At 35.3% G+C, this 15,257-nt stretch overlaps 1 protein-coding gene across 2 annotated transcripts in view; it reads left to right on the top strand.

The window, feature by feature from the left end:
* Nucleotides 1-15,257, top strand: part of TTC7B (tetratricopeptide repeat domain 7B) — a 114,776-nt gene that overhangs the window by 42,184 nt on the left and 57,335 nt on the right. For both annotated transcript variants that reach the window (XM_072338611.1, XM_072338612.1), the window contains 7 exons: nucleotides 2,002-2,065; nucleotides 3,921-4,058; nucleotides 8,996-9,079; nucleotides 10,134-10,238; nucleotides 11,461-11,578; nucleotides 11,771-11,828; nucleotides 14,854-14,926. In XM_072338611.1, coding sequence (XP_072194712.1) covers nucleotides 2,002-2,065; nucleotides 3,921-4,058; nucleotides 8,996-9,079; nucleotides 10,134-10,238; nucleotides 11,461-11,578; nucleotides 11,771-11,828; nucleotides 14,854-14,926 — 640 coding nt within the window. The remainder of the gene's footprint in view (nucleotides 1-2,001; nucleotides 2,066-3,920; nucleotides 4,059-8,995; nucleotides 9,080-10,133; nucleotides 10,239-11,460; nucleotides 11,579-11,770; nucleotides 11,829-14,853; nucleotides 14,927-15,257) is intronic.

A 15,257-nucleotide genomic window follows, 5' to 3' on the forward strand; every position in this document is an offset into this window, starting at 1 on the left:
GAAATTCCATTTCAACTGAAGAAAACATCTTTTACAGAACTAGAAGGGGTTGTAGATCCTCCATTACTGGAGAAGGTAAAAATCCACTTTGACACAATCCTGAGCAGTCTTCCAGCTGCCCTTGCTTTGAGCAGAAAGTCTGGACTGAACAATCTCCAGAGAGACCTTCCAGTGTCAGCCATTGTATGAAGTTGGTGTGATCTGAGAATCTCATTTGAGGAAGTTCTTACCTGTTCCACATGAAACTCTCGACTTTTCTCCAAAAAACAAACTCATTTTTTTGAGAATACTGTCCAGCTGTAGGTTTAAAAGCCAGGAATTCTGGGTTCTTGAATTTCAGACTTGTCTGATTATGTCTTGAATGCTGTGTCATTAAAGGCAGTGTTTGAGCTGTTTTGAGTATTTTGTTTGTGTGGATTGATAGGGATAGGACAAGGGGGAATTGTTTTAAATTGAGACGGGGGAGGTTTAGGTTGAATATTAGGAAGAAGTTTTTTACTCAGAGGAAGTTTAGGTTGAATATTAGGAAGAAGTTTTTCACTCAGAGGATGGTGACTCTGGAAGAGGTTGCCCAAGGAGGCTGTGGATGCCCCATCCCTTGAGGCATTCAAAGCCAGGCTGGATGTGGCTCTGGGCAGCCTGGTTTGGTGGTTGGCGACTCTGCACATAGCAAGTGGGGAGGTTTAAACTAGATGGTCAATGTGGTCCTTTTTAATCCAGGCCACTGTATGATGTTACTACATAAGGAAGTCTCTTTTATGTTGCGATACACATTTTCCCAAACATTCAAACAACTTCTTTGCTTCCCAAGTAAAGAGAAGTCAGTTCCTCTGTTACAGCATGTAGTTAATATTAAACTGTTTTCCCAGATTGTGACCTTTTTATTGTTAGCTGCAGATTTATTATTTATTACAGATCTCCATTTCTGAGCACTTCATACAGCAGTAGCCCCACGTAATTGTGGCACTATACCACATTTCCGCTACAAAGTAGAATAGCCTTTCTCTTCAAAGATTTTTAGCGATTCTGATTCCTCAGACCAGAACACTTACAGCAGACATCTCAGACTCAATCTTTCAAACTTATTTATATTCTTCATTACCAACTTGTTCTTCTGTAGAAACGCGGCTCCTTTCAAAAGTGTGGCTTTGTCTGGTATAATGTTTTTGTTCTTTGGAAATGTAAGCAAGGAGTTCCACAATTTCAGCAGAGCGTGTAATTAAGTTTCTCTGGTCACATCAAAGTGATTAATACCAGATCAGACAATGTGTCTAGCTTAGTACCTCATCTCCAACAGTGATGAAAAGCAAGTACCTACAACAACAAATAGCGAGACATACTTAAAGGAGAATTCTTCCTACACGCTCCCCAGATCTCCAGTTTTTTGAGTCAAAAATGTACTGGTTTGCTTTAAATACAGTACCTAATATATTATTTAAATGCATTCAGTTCTTTGGAGGACAGTGAATGATGTTTGAATAATATCATTTATGATTTTATAGAGCTGTTATATGCTCCTTCAGTTTTCTCCTCTGAGAGTTTCTTGTTCCTGACCTTTGAATCAGTGATGCAGATTCTGTTCAGATAACGAGATGCCAACAGCTAGTTAAACCACAGTTGATATTTTCATAGTTGTTAAGTTATACTAAATTTTGGGATATTCGGATGTTTTCTTTAACACTTGGCAACCATGGTTGTTTAGTTCTTTTATTGTATATGGGTAGTAATAGTGATGGGAGGGATAGTTGGGATAGATGATCTTTGTTGGCCCTTTCCAACCTTGTGTTTCTATGATCTTGTAATTCTGTTTGTCCAGCTTTTCTGAAAAGTAAATGTAGAGCACTGCAGATAAATGAATTTTAAGCATTTTAAAAGTGTAACTTATCTATTCTGTTTTATGGACTTTTCCAGTTTTTACAGTACTCAGTAAACAATATTTGTGTAAGCTACTCCTAAAAGTAGAATTTTCTGCTTAAATAATTAAATGTTTGTTTTGAACAGCATCTTTTGTCCTCAAGAAAATACGGAAGAAGCCTTACTGTTGCTACTTATTAGTGAATCCATGGTAGGTAAAACAGTGGATGTGCAAGTGGTGCGTGTGTATGTGTGTGTTCCGTTTTCTTTTTTAAATGAAAACATTTTTGGTTATGCCTTGCTTTTTGGCCCACATTTTATTTTCTGTTAAGAAAATAGGCAGTTTCTTCTGAAATTCAAGCTTCTGTTCCTCTGAAGCAGCAGGATGAGCTCTGCAGATGTTATGAATAGGAGTTTTTTCTCCTGTAGAGTGATTGAACGTAGCCTTCTCCAAATTATAGGCAAGTGAACACAAAGCCAGGTCTTTTCTTGTCACATCACTATGAACCACAGTTGCACCAGCAGGTATCATTCAGACAGACTCAAAATGTAAGTTATTTTTGTTGTAAAAACCAAAATCAAAGACTACTAGGTAAGCCGAATAAGCATCGCCAAAAATATTTTCCATTGCTCATTAACACTCAGATATCGGTCATATTTGTGAATTATTTCTATTTATGTCTATTTATGAAGACATTCAGCCTTTTCTACTGGAATATATTTCATTTTTTTAAGTTTCCTATTTCTCCAGCAGGTGATTCCTTTCAGTGGATTATTTGTGCCTTTTATCAGTTTTTCATATTTTCCCATAGCACGATTTTATTAATTACCAATCAACTGTCATGTACTGACATTCTCATACCAGGTCAGTTCTACTATATATTGTCAATTAACAGAAATTAAAAGCTTAGGCTCAAACCTTTGCTGAGTTTCTAAATGGAGGGGTGGAACCTCTGGAATCTCAGTCATCGTATATTAGTCTGTCTCACTGAACACCAATGGCAATTTAAGTTCCTTAGCTGAGGTGTTTTACACTGGCAACATTTCTGGTCTGTATGTTAAGTAAGATCAGAACAGTTTATTGAATGTTGCCCTGTTTTAACTCTTAGAGTTGCTATGTACACTTCAATGGTAGTGTGGATTACTGTCCTTATTCCTAGTGAGCTGCATCGCAGAGTTAATGACAGAATCTATCACTAGAAAACTAGACTAAGCAAGCGTTTCCATATACCATGTGTTGCTTTTGCTGCATCTGAAAGGGGGCACATGCCTCTTCAAGGTGCTTGAGCAGCTTATGATAGTGTAACAAAGAATTCTAATGTGAGTAGTGGTCATGGTGTGAAGCAAAGTATGTCCTCTATGGCAGCATCTGACTACCGTTTACTGTATTTGCCAGAGTACTTCCTTGCATATCAGCATTAAGAAGTCAAAAAGATCCTTAACATAATGCTTTTGTAACTCTTCTTTCAGGTAGCTTACGGCTTTTTCTTTGTGAGTTAGGTCTGTCTAAATTGGATGCTTATCATGGTAGAGCATTATGCTCTTGGCAAGCTTTCAGTCATCTTTTTCTTGACAAGTAATTGTTGCAAGTTATGAGGCAAAAGTATTACCCTCAAAAATATTAATCACTTCAAACTTGTCTTTGTGAGAGTTGTTTCCTGAGAGTCAAGAGCAATTCATTCGGCACTGCATGCTAATTCTGTCTACCTATAGTAGTTAAAAAGAGCAATGATTTTCAAACTGCTATGTGAGTAAGAAATGATTACAAAAGACTGATGAAACATTAGTATTTAGACACGGTCTTGTATTATCAATGTAGTATTATCTTTTACTTGTGAATTGAAAACACAAGCCTTCATAACTTCTGTCCTTTATGAAATTACTTAAGAAAATACTGTAAAACAGAATGAGCATATGATCCAAGTAGCATTTCGTGTAAATAAAAATATTCAAATCACTGTATGTATATAACCCCCAAATCATACTTCCAGTTATAATATTTATTTGAGCAAGAATAAGGTTGAGTTCAATGTCTGACTTGATTTGTTTTTGTTGTTATATTTCAGGCTAACCGTGATGCTGTACTAAGCAGAATACCAGAACACAAAAACGATCGTATCATCAGTTTGCAAAGTGCATCTGTAGTATATGATTTACTTACTATAGCCTTGGGAAGAAGAGGCCAATATGAAATGCTCTCAGAGGTTTGTCCATAGCAGTGAATACTGAACTGCGTCTTTGATGTTTTGGTCTTTATCTGTTAATCATTTTAATTGTATTAGTACTTCAGGGCTAAATAAATGTAGGATTCTGTCATGTACTACTGTATAAATAATGGGTAGGTTCTGCCCCACAATATTTACTGTCCAAATTTTCACAAAGATCTCAAGCACAAAAACGCTGAAAGATGTGAAAAATGTTTAATGGCACAGCAATTCACGTGCTTTTTAGGTCGGGAGGCATGGATCTGCTTAAATTGGTGCACATTAGATATCTCAGCTGGCAGTGCTGAAGTACTACAGGTTGAAAACAGTGCTCATAGACTTTTGCCTGTTGGTGCTTCCACTTCTCTTGGCCTGGAGAATTTAGTTGCTTCTTATTTTGAAGTCCCTTTCTGAGTTTAGGAGAGACCAAACTTAATTTTTAAACTGCACTTATTTAAATATATTACCATAAACCTCATTAATGTGTATTTGTAATAAGATCTAAATATTACTGGTTGGAAGATTTTTCTCACTTCAGATATTTTCTAATGGATAGTTCACCAGTATCAATGCCTTTAAAAAGGATTTGTGAGGTTTTCTTGCAAAGCAAGACTTACGTGTACATTTCATAAAATTTGGAGTGTTCCAACTTCCTAATAGTTTGTAAAATGATTTTGGAGTTAATAAAGGGGAATGTATTACTTCTTTAGGTCAGTGGGAAAGTGCACGTCCTGCCTCAAATGTCTTGTGCATGTTAGACTGTGGCAACTCAATACTTTGGGAGATTTTCAAGTATTGTTAAAAGTTTTATACCTGAGAAACAACCTGCCTGCCCAGGACTCTTTGGGTGGAACAGAGCTCCTGCTGCTGAAAATAGTGCTTACCCAGCAGCAGAATGCTGTCACTGACCTGTATTAGTTAGTGGTATCCAGAAGGAGTACTTCAGCATGCATGGTAAACAGGCATATTCAGAGATTGATTTGCTTTTAGAAAACATACCTGTTTACTTTAATAAAGGATTATTTTAGTAGGATAAAAATAAAACCTTTTTAAAAATGAAAATCTTAATTATAAATTTTTTTTTCTGATGTATGTTGATAGTGAAGTCTACTATGGTATCAGAATTTGAGTATTCTTCCTCTTGAAAACATTTTATAGTTGCAAGTTGTGCATCAGTATAATAGAAGATCTTTTCTGAAAGTTCACAGAGACACTGATCCTACAATAGAACATAATTGTGTTATGAAGACCTGGTCCAAGTGGCAATTATTTTGCATACAGATACTCTGGATACAAACAGTTCCAGCAGGGACTTGTCAGGGGATGGTTAGAACACCTAATTTGTTCCAGGTCTTGTCATCAAAAGAACAAAGAAAGCATAAACTTTAATAGGCCACTACAGTTCAGTGAGTGGTTGTAGTATGAGTGCCCTTAGATCCTGTGACCCATAGTATGAAGCTTTTATAAGCATTACAATAAATGCAAATTGAGAAGTGTTAACAGTTGTGTAACAAGAATGTATTTTTTTTGCCAGCTTTATTCTCTGTGAGTTAATGATGATTGCAGTAGAGGAGCAGTTGCAGCTCCATGTCAGAAAACACCATTAGTCTATGTAACTGTGGAAACTGGCCAGTTCTAGTACCTTGAGATCTTCTGGTTAAGTTGTAGCTGATTACTTATAGAAAAAAAAAATACAATGCAAATGATTAAATGAGCAAAAATTTGTCACATCAATGTTATTCAAGTAAGTTATTCTACTACTCTAATGCTGAGCCATGTTCATGGATAAGGAGATGTTATCTCTTTATGGAGTTTGTACACAACAGGCTTTCAGTTCCTTATGGCCTTTCTAACTTGGTCAAAGAATTTCTGCTGTCATAAATCTCTTGAAACACAGGAACTCTGGCTGTCATCAGATTGTTTTTTAAGCTTCTTAGGATATGACATGTTGGAGCTTATCAATGTCCTACCAGGGGATAAATTTTCCAGATCAGAAATTTTCCTAGATATTTGTCTTTGAATTCCATAACTTCAAGCATGTTCTTTTTAGAAGATCATAGCACTGAACAAGAAAATTCAGTAATGCTTTCAACATTACCTGTGTAATTACCATTACATTGTCCATGTAGTGAATTGTGATTATTTACAAGGCAGTATCAAGAGCTACATTTCTGCCTTTCAGGAGAGGGGTCTTGCTTAATGTTCAGCTACTTAAGTTGGTTGCCATTATCCTGAAAGTGATCTTAACTTTCAGTTTTCCATGGTACTGTGACTTGTTATGTATTTCTTATTGACTCCTTCATCAAGTCAATTCCTTTGAATTTGGGAATTTTTAGTTCAGAAACACTCCTTTTACAAGGTTTTCATGTTGCTGGATAAATCACCTACGTAAATGTAGCATGTGTACAGTGCTTACAGTTCTTGCCCTGCTACTAGATTTGTGAAGTAATGAAGAAAAGACCATACAACCTGTAAAATTTTGTACTGAATAGTCAAGTGTGTAACCAACCTTTTAATTTCTAACATTTTCTTCTTAGCACTTCTATACTACTTTTGAAATAAAGGCTCTCAGGTAGTGCTTGCTTGAGCCATCTGGAAAACCCCTTCATTTTTTGGTGTATGATACTTTCCTTTTTCTGGGTTTTTACTATAATGGCAGATTCTTGCTAAGAAGGTAGACTCTTCCTAACACAGAGGTATAGAAAGTAGAGACAGTATTGTGGAATTCATGAATCCCAGTTTATTTTAGACTTAAAGGAGTGTATCTATGATATTTTCCGGTAGCTGAGGGGTTTGGGAGAGCTATCCCCTATGAAGATTCTCTGATGCCCAAAACCATTGTGGATATGTCTGTTTTTGTTATCAACCAAGGATCATTTATAGGTCTCTGTCTCCTGCTGACTGTGGTGCTACGGAAGTGCCATAAATAAATGAGAGGCAGAATTCTCTATTTTATGTAGTCCTTTCTTACTTCCTCCTTGTCTGTCACTCTCTTCCTTTTGTTCAAGTTCCATAAAGAAAAGAAAAGCAGTTGACGATAGGGAGTTAAATATATTCCTATGGCTAACTCGGAAAAGCAAAGATAGAGTCCTTGGGTGTTGATGTCTTGTCTGTGCTGCAATACCCTCTTGTTCTTAGTACCATCCAGCAGGATTGTTTCTAAATGAAGCTGTCTTAATACTTCCAGAATGGATGTTAAGCACAGTAAAATACAGTCGGTCAAAGTATTTGTTTTTCTAACTGCCATGCTATTTTTGTAGTCAAAGTCAAGTGTGTGACAGAATTGCCAAGTGGTGTTAGTGAGAAGCTCCTGTCCAGCATGTCACTATCTGCTCTCACTTTGTCAGAGTTGTGTCTCACTCATAAGAGAACGTTTCAGAACAGCAGTGATCTGGAGGCTGGACAGCAAAGAGCAGTACTTAATTCATTAATGAGTATATTGGAACACAGTCCTAGAATTCTCTACAATGGGAGACCTTTGTGTTCTTTGTTCTTTTGCTTTGTTTTAATTATTTTGTTATTATCAAATTCTACAATTTCTATATCTTCTCTCAGTTAAAATGGGCAATTCATTTTCAATTAAGCAAAAAGAAAAAGAGCATTTGGAAAACATAAGCACTCAAATGAGGACTACAGTTGTACTAATCAGTGGAGATAGAGACGAGTTTAGCAACTGTTGTTTTGTGCCAGCTCCATGTGTGGAGGTGGTGGATTGTGCCTCACCTGGATATCTCTGTCAAGTATCCAAAGTAATAGGAAATAAATCCATGTGCAGCTAATTAGATTTCTGCTCTGATCTTTTAACTTCCAATAATGAAAGAAAGAGCAATGCGGAAATAAACATAGGTTGTTTTAATAGAAATTTAACTTAATACACACACACACTGAATGATGAACTTTTTGCAACACTTAGAAAGGTTTTGCTTTATGAAACTTCTGTCCCTGTAATGTCACTTAATAAAAATACTGTTTAGAAATAGTTGTGATGCTAAAATCTGTATATTAGGAAAATTTACAGCTGACGTTAGCTATAAATATATACATATACATATATAATTTTTTGTTTTTCATTCTCAGTGCTTTTCTTTGCTTCAGCTCTTGTTACATAGAGTACACTACTAAACTGTGTGTGCTTTCTGAGTTTGAATGCAAAAAATAATTAATGATATTGCTATTTAACATACACATTATAACTGTCAGAGCAGAAAAGCTGCTGCTTTAATTGGACTACGCAGACAAGAAAGTTCATTGCTAAAACAATCCAGAGAAGTATTCAGCCTTCCAACTCTTCGGACCCGATCTGATTAGTTAAACTGAATGTAGCAAAATGAAATAGGTTGTGCTGATAACAGCAGGTAGGAAACATTCAAAGTTAACATATAATGCTAATGTAATATACTAAATCTAGTGTAGCAGTAATGAATTTCCTATTGATATTCAGTTATTTAATTAAAAAAATCAGCAAATTATTTAGTGTGATGTTAAAATTCTTGGAAATAATATTCTTAGGTGAACTTTCCCTCGTCTTTTAAGTAGTACCAATAAGTACATATGGTGCCACTGCAGGATGAGTGTTCACAATTTACAGCATGTGTCTGTGCAGTTTTACTTTTCATTTAATGTTTCCCTTGCCTCTTGGAGCTTTTGCTCCTAATACCTTCATGAAAGAGTAAGCTGTCAAATCTCTCATTCTTTCTCTCAGACTAAATAAGATAGTGCTGATAGGAATATTTAAGTAAAGTGTATAAAAGAAAATGTTTTTGTTGAAGTTAATTTGATTTTTCCATATACAATCTGTCAGCTGTTTTCACTTATTTAAGTAATTCAGATTTGTGATTATGTGGGGTTTAGGTGTTTATCTGTAAGAAATTTTATACTGCTATATCTTAATAATCAAAGAATGTGTCCTTAATGAACAATGTTCCTTTCAAAACTAGTGTTTAGAAAGAGCCATGAAGTTTGCATTTGAAGAATTCCATCTCTGGTATCAATTTGCATTGTCCTTGATGGCAGCAGGAAAAGTAAGTCTCAATTTTTGGGTATGATTTTTTTTTTTATGGCTTTTGATAACAATGTTTGGCACTTCCATCATTTTTCATCTGCATTGTTTTTGAAAATAATTCCTTAAATAAGCCAACTTGCTGTATTTGTGAATTGATGCCTAGTGCTATAGAAAGAATGTAACAATCCATTCAATATTTTCAAATTTATGAGGGCTGAAAGCTGATGGTCAGAGCAGTCTTGACATCGAGCTTAAGCCAAGTTAAACAAACATAGTAGTGATCTATAGCAGAACACATTTTCCAGGAACGTCTTTGTTCAAGTACTGTTTTGATGGACAAAATTTGTGCCTGGGTACAGATGATTGCTGATTCATGATGCTACTGCTTTCCCTTTTGTGAACTTCTGTGTCTTTTTCTCTCTTTTTTTTTTTTTTTTTTTTTTTTTTACTGTGTTTTAGACAGAGAATTCTATGCTAGTAAAATGGGATACATTATTTTAATGTAAAAAATGTATTTTAAACCTGGCAGTTTACTATCAGATGCAATTTTCCATTTTCAGTTCCTTTTGATTAATTATTCTTGGCCTTCTCCATTCATTTAAAATTTTCTTCTGAACTGTGAATAGATAGAGGAAAATAAATTAAAGAGGAGCAGTGACAGTGTGTTATAAAGACTTGTACCATATCTATTCTTAAGTGTTGCATTAACTCCCAAAGAGTACTGAAACACAGCTTGTTCGTATGACTGCTCACATTTTGCTTCTTTCATTTGCCTTGCTGAAATGCTGCAAGCTTACAGGCCTACCAAACTTTGAAATGTACCCATTGAAATTACATTCTGAGCAAATATTTCTCCTGGAACACTTAATCTTATTTCATATGGGGAAAAAAACTACAGCAGTGATTACAGTTATGTGTTTCACTTGCATGAGTTGTGACACATTTTCAGCAAAATGTTTGGTTTTGACTCCTTTGCATAAAGGAAAAATAAAGACAATAATGGAAATAGGAATTTTATATCTGTAAAACATAGTTATGCTCTTAGTAATTTTAATGAAAAATGTTTTTGACAGTCTGCACGAGCTGTTAAAGTCTTGAAGGAATGTATACGTTTGAAACCAGATGATGCAACTATTCCTCTCCTTGCTGCAAAGCTCTGTATGGGATCTCTCCACTGGGTAAGCTTTGCCATTGTTTCCTTTTCTTTTTCAGCAAAAGCCAACATTAAAGTGCAACAAAATCTTGGATTAGAGATGTAGAAGATACTTTTGCACAGTGATTACATGCACCAGATGATCACTGAAAATACACGTGAATCCCTGTTCATGTGGCTTTAAGATACTTGACAGCAATGGTTATAAGAGTATCAAGATATGCTATATGGATAATCATAAGATGCACCTAAAGTGAATTACAAATTAAAATGTTGTTGGCATACATAGATTAAAAATTGAACTGACTTCTGTTTCTTCCGTGCAAGAGGAAAATAACTGTCTTGAGAAGTGAACGGGGCAAATCTCTCATAATTTTTTGAGATGCTCTACCGTTGATACTATGTTTGGAGATAGCTGCTGTTCTTGGAAGGGGCAGTGTCTTTAAAAAATGTTTTCTGTATTTTAGATAGCCTTGAAATTAGTGTGTCTGTATGAAAAACGTTCAGGTGATGGAAGATGTGGTGTTTCAAGAGACACATGTAAATTTAAGAACAGTATTTCAGAAAGGATGAGCAGAAAAAAGGAAGGTCACAATCAGAAACTGAGAAAATAGCATGGATTGACTCCAAATGGAGATTGGAGGTTGCTGTATTTAGCATTTTTATCTACTGACATAGGTTTTATGGTAACCTGGGTATGCAGTTTAGACCCATTTATGAGTTTGAATGCATTTAGCATTACTGTATGTGATGCAGGGATCTGCATGGCTATACTTTTTTTTTTTACTTTTTTTTTTACTTTTTTTTTTCTTTTTTTTTACTTTTTTATTTTTCTTTTTTTGCAGAGTTGTGGAATCTTGGCTTTTGTCCTTTTGTCATTGATTTTTGGTTTTTTTCATAGTTCATGGAGTAAAAACTCACTGAATATGAAGTGTGAAAATTGTAGGTGACATACATAGAGCAGAAATGCCATTTTATTTTTTAAGAGGTGAAAACGTGGTGTCTGGGCATTATGTACCAGTATTTCTCTCAACCATAAAAGTAAATGTTTCAGCATTCTTAAATCTGCATTCTGTATTGTGGATTTAGCAAGAAAATTAGGTTTAATGAAAAGGAAAATAGTCTTTACAGTGATTGACTGAGATTGCGACATTCTTGGTAAGCATAATAAACATGCTGTGCATTCTTCACCTTATGTAATCTTTTGCTACTTTTAGACTTACATGGATGTTTTATAATATTTTCAGTTGGAAGAAGCAGAAAGATTTGCCAAAACGGTTGTTGATCTTGGAGACAAAACGTCCGAGTTCAAGGCAAAAGGATACTTGGCACTAGGACTGACTTACAGTCTGCAGGCTACTGATGGTAAGATAAGAATAAACACATCTGGAAATTCTCATGTTGCTTAAAGAAGGATACCTAGCAGGTTGCTAAACTTAACATTAAGCTACTGCATGCAACCATTTTTCTCAGTCCTTGTCTTATCACTACTTTGGTAAGCATGTGGACTGTAAATCCATGATCTTGCGCATCACTGATTAAATATGTCCTTTTCAGCATCTTTGCGAGGGATGCAAGAGGTCTTGCAGAGAAAGGCTCTTCTTGCATTTCAGAGGTGAGTGGGTGTTAATCTTTTCATTTCATTCTGCTTATATAGGGAAAAGCTTCATTATATATTAGAGAGGGACTTGCAAAAGATTATGGAATAAGGTTTTCACCTCTGGGAATTTGTCTTCGTGAGTACAGAATGTATTTCTTTAACATTCACTTCATCATTTTCTGCCAGAAATATCTAAATTTATTCATAAGGGTTTCCTTTGCTTTCATTTTAAAGACACTTTTATGGTTCTCTAGTATGAAATATTTGCTCTAGTATAAAATATTTGTTTAAGGTATTATTCTGTTCTGATCTAGAAGGAAAAAATGATATGATGCAAAATATTAATTCATGGTTCAATGTGCATGTTTCTTGAAGAAGTAGTTGAAGATTAGATTATATAGCAGGTGTTTGAAATTTATGCCTGTAGAGGCAGAATGATCGAGAACCTTCTGCTGTGGATGAGAGGTGAAGTGCAAGTAGTAAGCTAGGAAAAGGATTATTTTTCATGTGGAGATTTAATAGTGTATGTAATGACATCGCAAATGCACCCATCTTCAAAGTGCCTTACACAGAAGTAGTGCTCATGGATATGACAATAGTTGATTATCAACAGTTTGAACTCTACAAATGATAAATGGATGAATAGCCTAGTTAGAGAAGAAACAAATTGTGATGATATAACCAGAAGTGCTGCAACATGTGAATACACCACTTATTAAATTCCAGTCTCTACAGCTGAACAAAAAACTTATTGATTCCTTCTTAACTCCTTGGTCTCCAAGACTCCTGAGTGGTACAGCTGAAATATAAAAACATATTTAGCTTCTCTTTGGTTAACCCCTATGTATCTTTTCTAGCTATTTAGGTTGAGTGTAATTTTCATTTTGTAGTGAAATGGATCTTTGAAATATTCTATTTAGAAGAAATATGTGTGCAGGGAAGTTTTAGGAACGTGGGGATAAATAGCATCTGCTTTCTCTGCATATTTGTGTTTCTTTGGGTTGTTTTTATTTGTACATTTTCAGTTCATCCAACCCCCAGAAACACTGTTTAGTATTATTTAAGTGCATGTTATTTCAGTTATATATTCATCCTTTCTGCTGGCCTTTCTTACATAGACTTTTAATTAAAGTATCTTTTGGAGGCGTCAGTAATGCACAAGGTATATGTTTTGAAAGCTATAGTGAGTTGTTGATGTTGCTGATATGAGTAGCTCATCGTCCACACGTAATATTGAATAGAAAGATTTGGCTCTTGGAGAGAATGGAGTTTCTGCATCTTAAATATCCTACACTTGTGTAATAAGGGACAATGTATGTTTTGAGAGGTGGTAGTTTTGCGTATTAACATTTTCCCACTAGTTTTTATAGAAATACCAATAAATCTGCTTTGCTGGAAATACGCTTCATTGTGTATCATGGTGTTGCTAGTTGCTTGTGTTGATAATTTAGGTAGAAGATGTTACTGCAAGTTTATTACTGCTGAGAATAAATTGTTCTCCACTTAGCAGAGTCATGCCCGCTTTCTCTCATGCTTCTTTAAATAAAGAGTATTTTTTTTCAGGGGGTAGAAATTGAAATTCCCCATTCATCTACAGCACAGCTTAAAGAACAAGCAATTGTACTGCATTCAGGAGCAGTATTTTGATTTGTCAAATTGTTGGTTTTGTTTATTTCATTTTTGTGGTGTTGGTTTTTGTTTGTTTGTTTGCCTTTAATTGTTTATGTAAATGATGCATTCCTGAAGAAATACAGGTTTCTACTGCAAGTGCTGGTTTTTGAGGCCAACAATTCACTGGCCATTTAAGAAGGTTCTTTTTGCTATCTTTATGCACTGATGAGGGGGTGTTTGTTTCACTGACTTCCTTTGGAAGACTTTCAGTGCTTTTCCTGTGGCTGGTGTGAATTGAAGTGTCACAGAACTCACCAAATTTATGATAGATAGTAACAGCTTTATTCTATCACGAACTGAAGCTTGGTGACTGAACTACTACCCGTCAAGATGCAATCTCTCCTTTTCAGAGTGGTTTCATCTTGATTGATTCTTGAATTAAAAAAGAAAACAAAAAGAAATAGAAACAGCCACCGCTGGTTCTTTAAAGAAACATTCAAAAAAATAAGAAGCAGCCCTCTAATAAATTAAACTACATTGATACGTGTTGAACAGTTGCTAAACTAACAAAGTTATTTCTTTGGAATTGACAAGACAGGACAATTCAAAAGCAGAATATCTGTGACTGTAATGTATTTTAAAGGGTTTTGTTCTTTCCCTACAAAGGAGACTGACTAGATATTCTGAAGGTGGTTATTACGCAAGCTAGTTCTACCTGAGCCTGCATTATAAGAATGCATGGAATATAAATGAAAAGCAGTTCCATTTGTGCTGCCCAGTGTTTACTACACATCATTTTGGGGTACAGTCATCTATAGTTTTGTCTCTGTACTAAAGCTCCCAAACTCCTACCAAAAAGAAAAACAAAAAAGCCGTACCTGTGCTCAAACAAATACCTTATTTTGTAGGGGAATGGTTGTGTATTACAGTTGAATGTGTTACAAGACCATTTTCTGTGGGATTTCTGTCAATATGAACAGGTCAAATCTGACCTATAGTTGGGGACAGGAGTTACTTATAAAACAATCATCAACATAGCTTTCTTCATCTGACCTTCAAACACAGGTGCATGATGAACCATCCAACATAGGTTTCTTTACATTCCAACATTGCAAAGTACTTGTCTATTTAGTATTACAAAAAAATCAAAGCCAGGAAGTAGCCAGCTTCCTAGGAAGCTTAGTATGCTGAAAGTGTCCTGGAACTTTGTGAGTTTAAAGAAATAAATCTCAGATTTACTTTACTGCTCTTGGTCTTCAAGTTCTGTGCTTTGGAACCATCCTGGTCAGGGTTAATGCAAATGCTTGAGTAATTCTCATGTAGATTATATCATTCTTGTGTTTGAAAGCATGTCCACACAATATGTATACATCTCTAACCTGTATTAAGAGGAGAAAAGATTTACAATTTTGTTTCTTTGTTTTTTCAGGGCTCACAGTTTGTCTCCAACAGATCATCTGGCAGCATTTTACTTGGCACTGCAACTTGCCATATCCAGACAGGTTAGTTCTCTTTTGAAAGCGCAGCCTCTCATTATCACTTGAACTTTAAGACTTAGATCTGCTGATGGATACAAGAGATTATTTTCAATAAAATTGTTGTTTTCTTTGTGCATATATGCCTGTGTGTATATATACACACACACACGCACACACACACACACACACACACATATATATATTATTTTTTTTTAGAAATAAAAAAAAGGGAAATATTCTCTCTCAACACCTTTGATTATTTGTACTTCTCTGTCAACGTTTTACAGGCTGACATTCTCTGGACTTCTACCACCGTATTTCCAGCCCTAGGAACAGAAATAAGCCAGTAAACTTC

The sequence above is a fragment of the Excalfactoria chinensis genome, chromosome 5 (assembly GCF_039878825.1).
Source record: "Excalfactoria chinensis isolate bCotChi1 chromosome 5, bCotChi1.hap2, whole genome shotgun sequence".
In the NCBI taxonomy this organism is placed as follows: Eukaryota; Metazoa; Chordata; class Aves; order Galliformes; family Phasianidae; genus Excalfactoria; species Excalfactoria chinensis.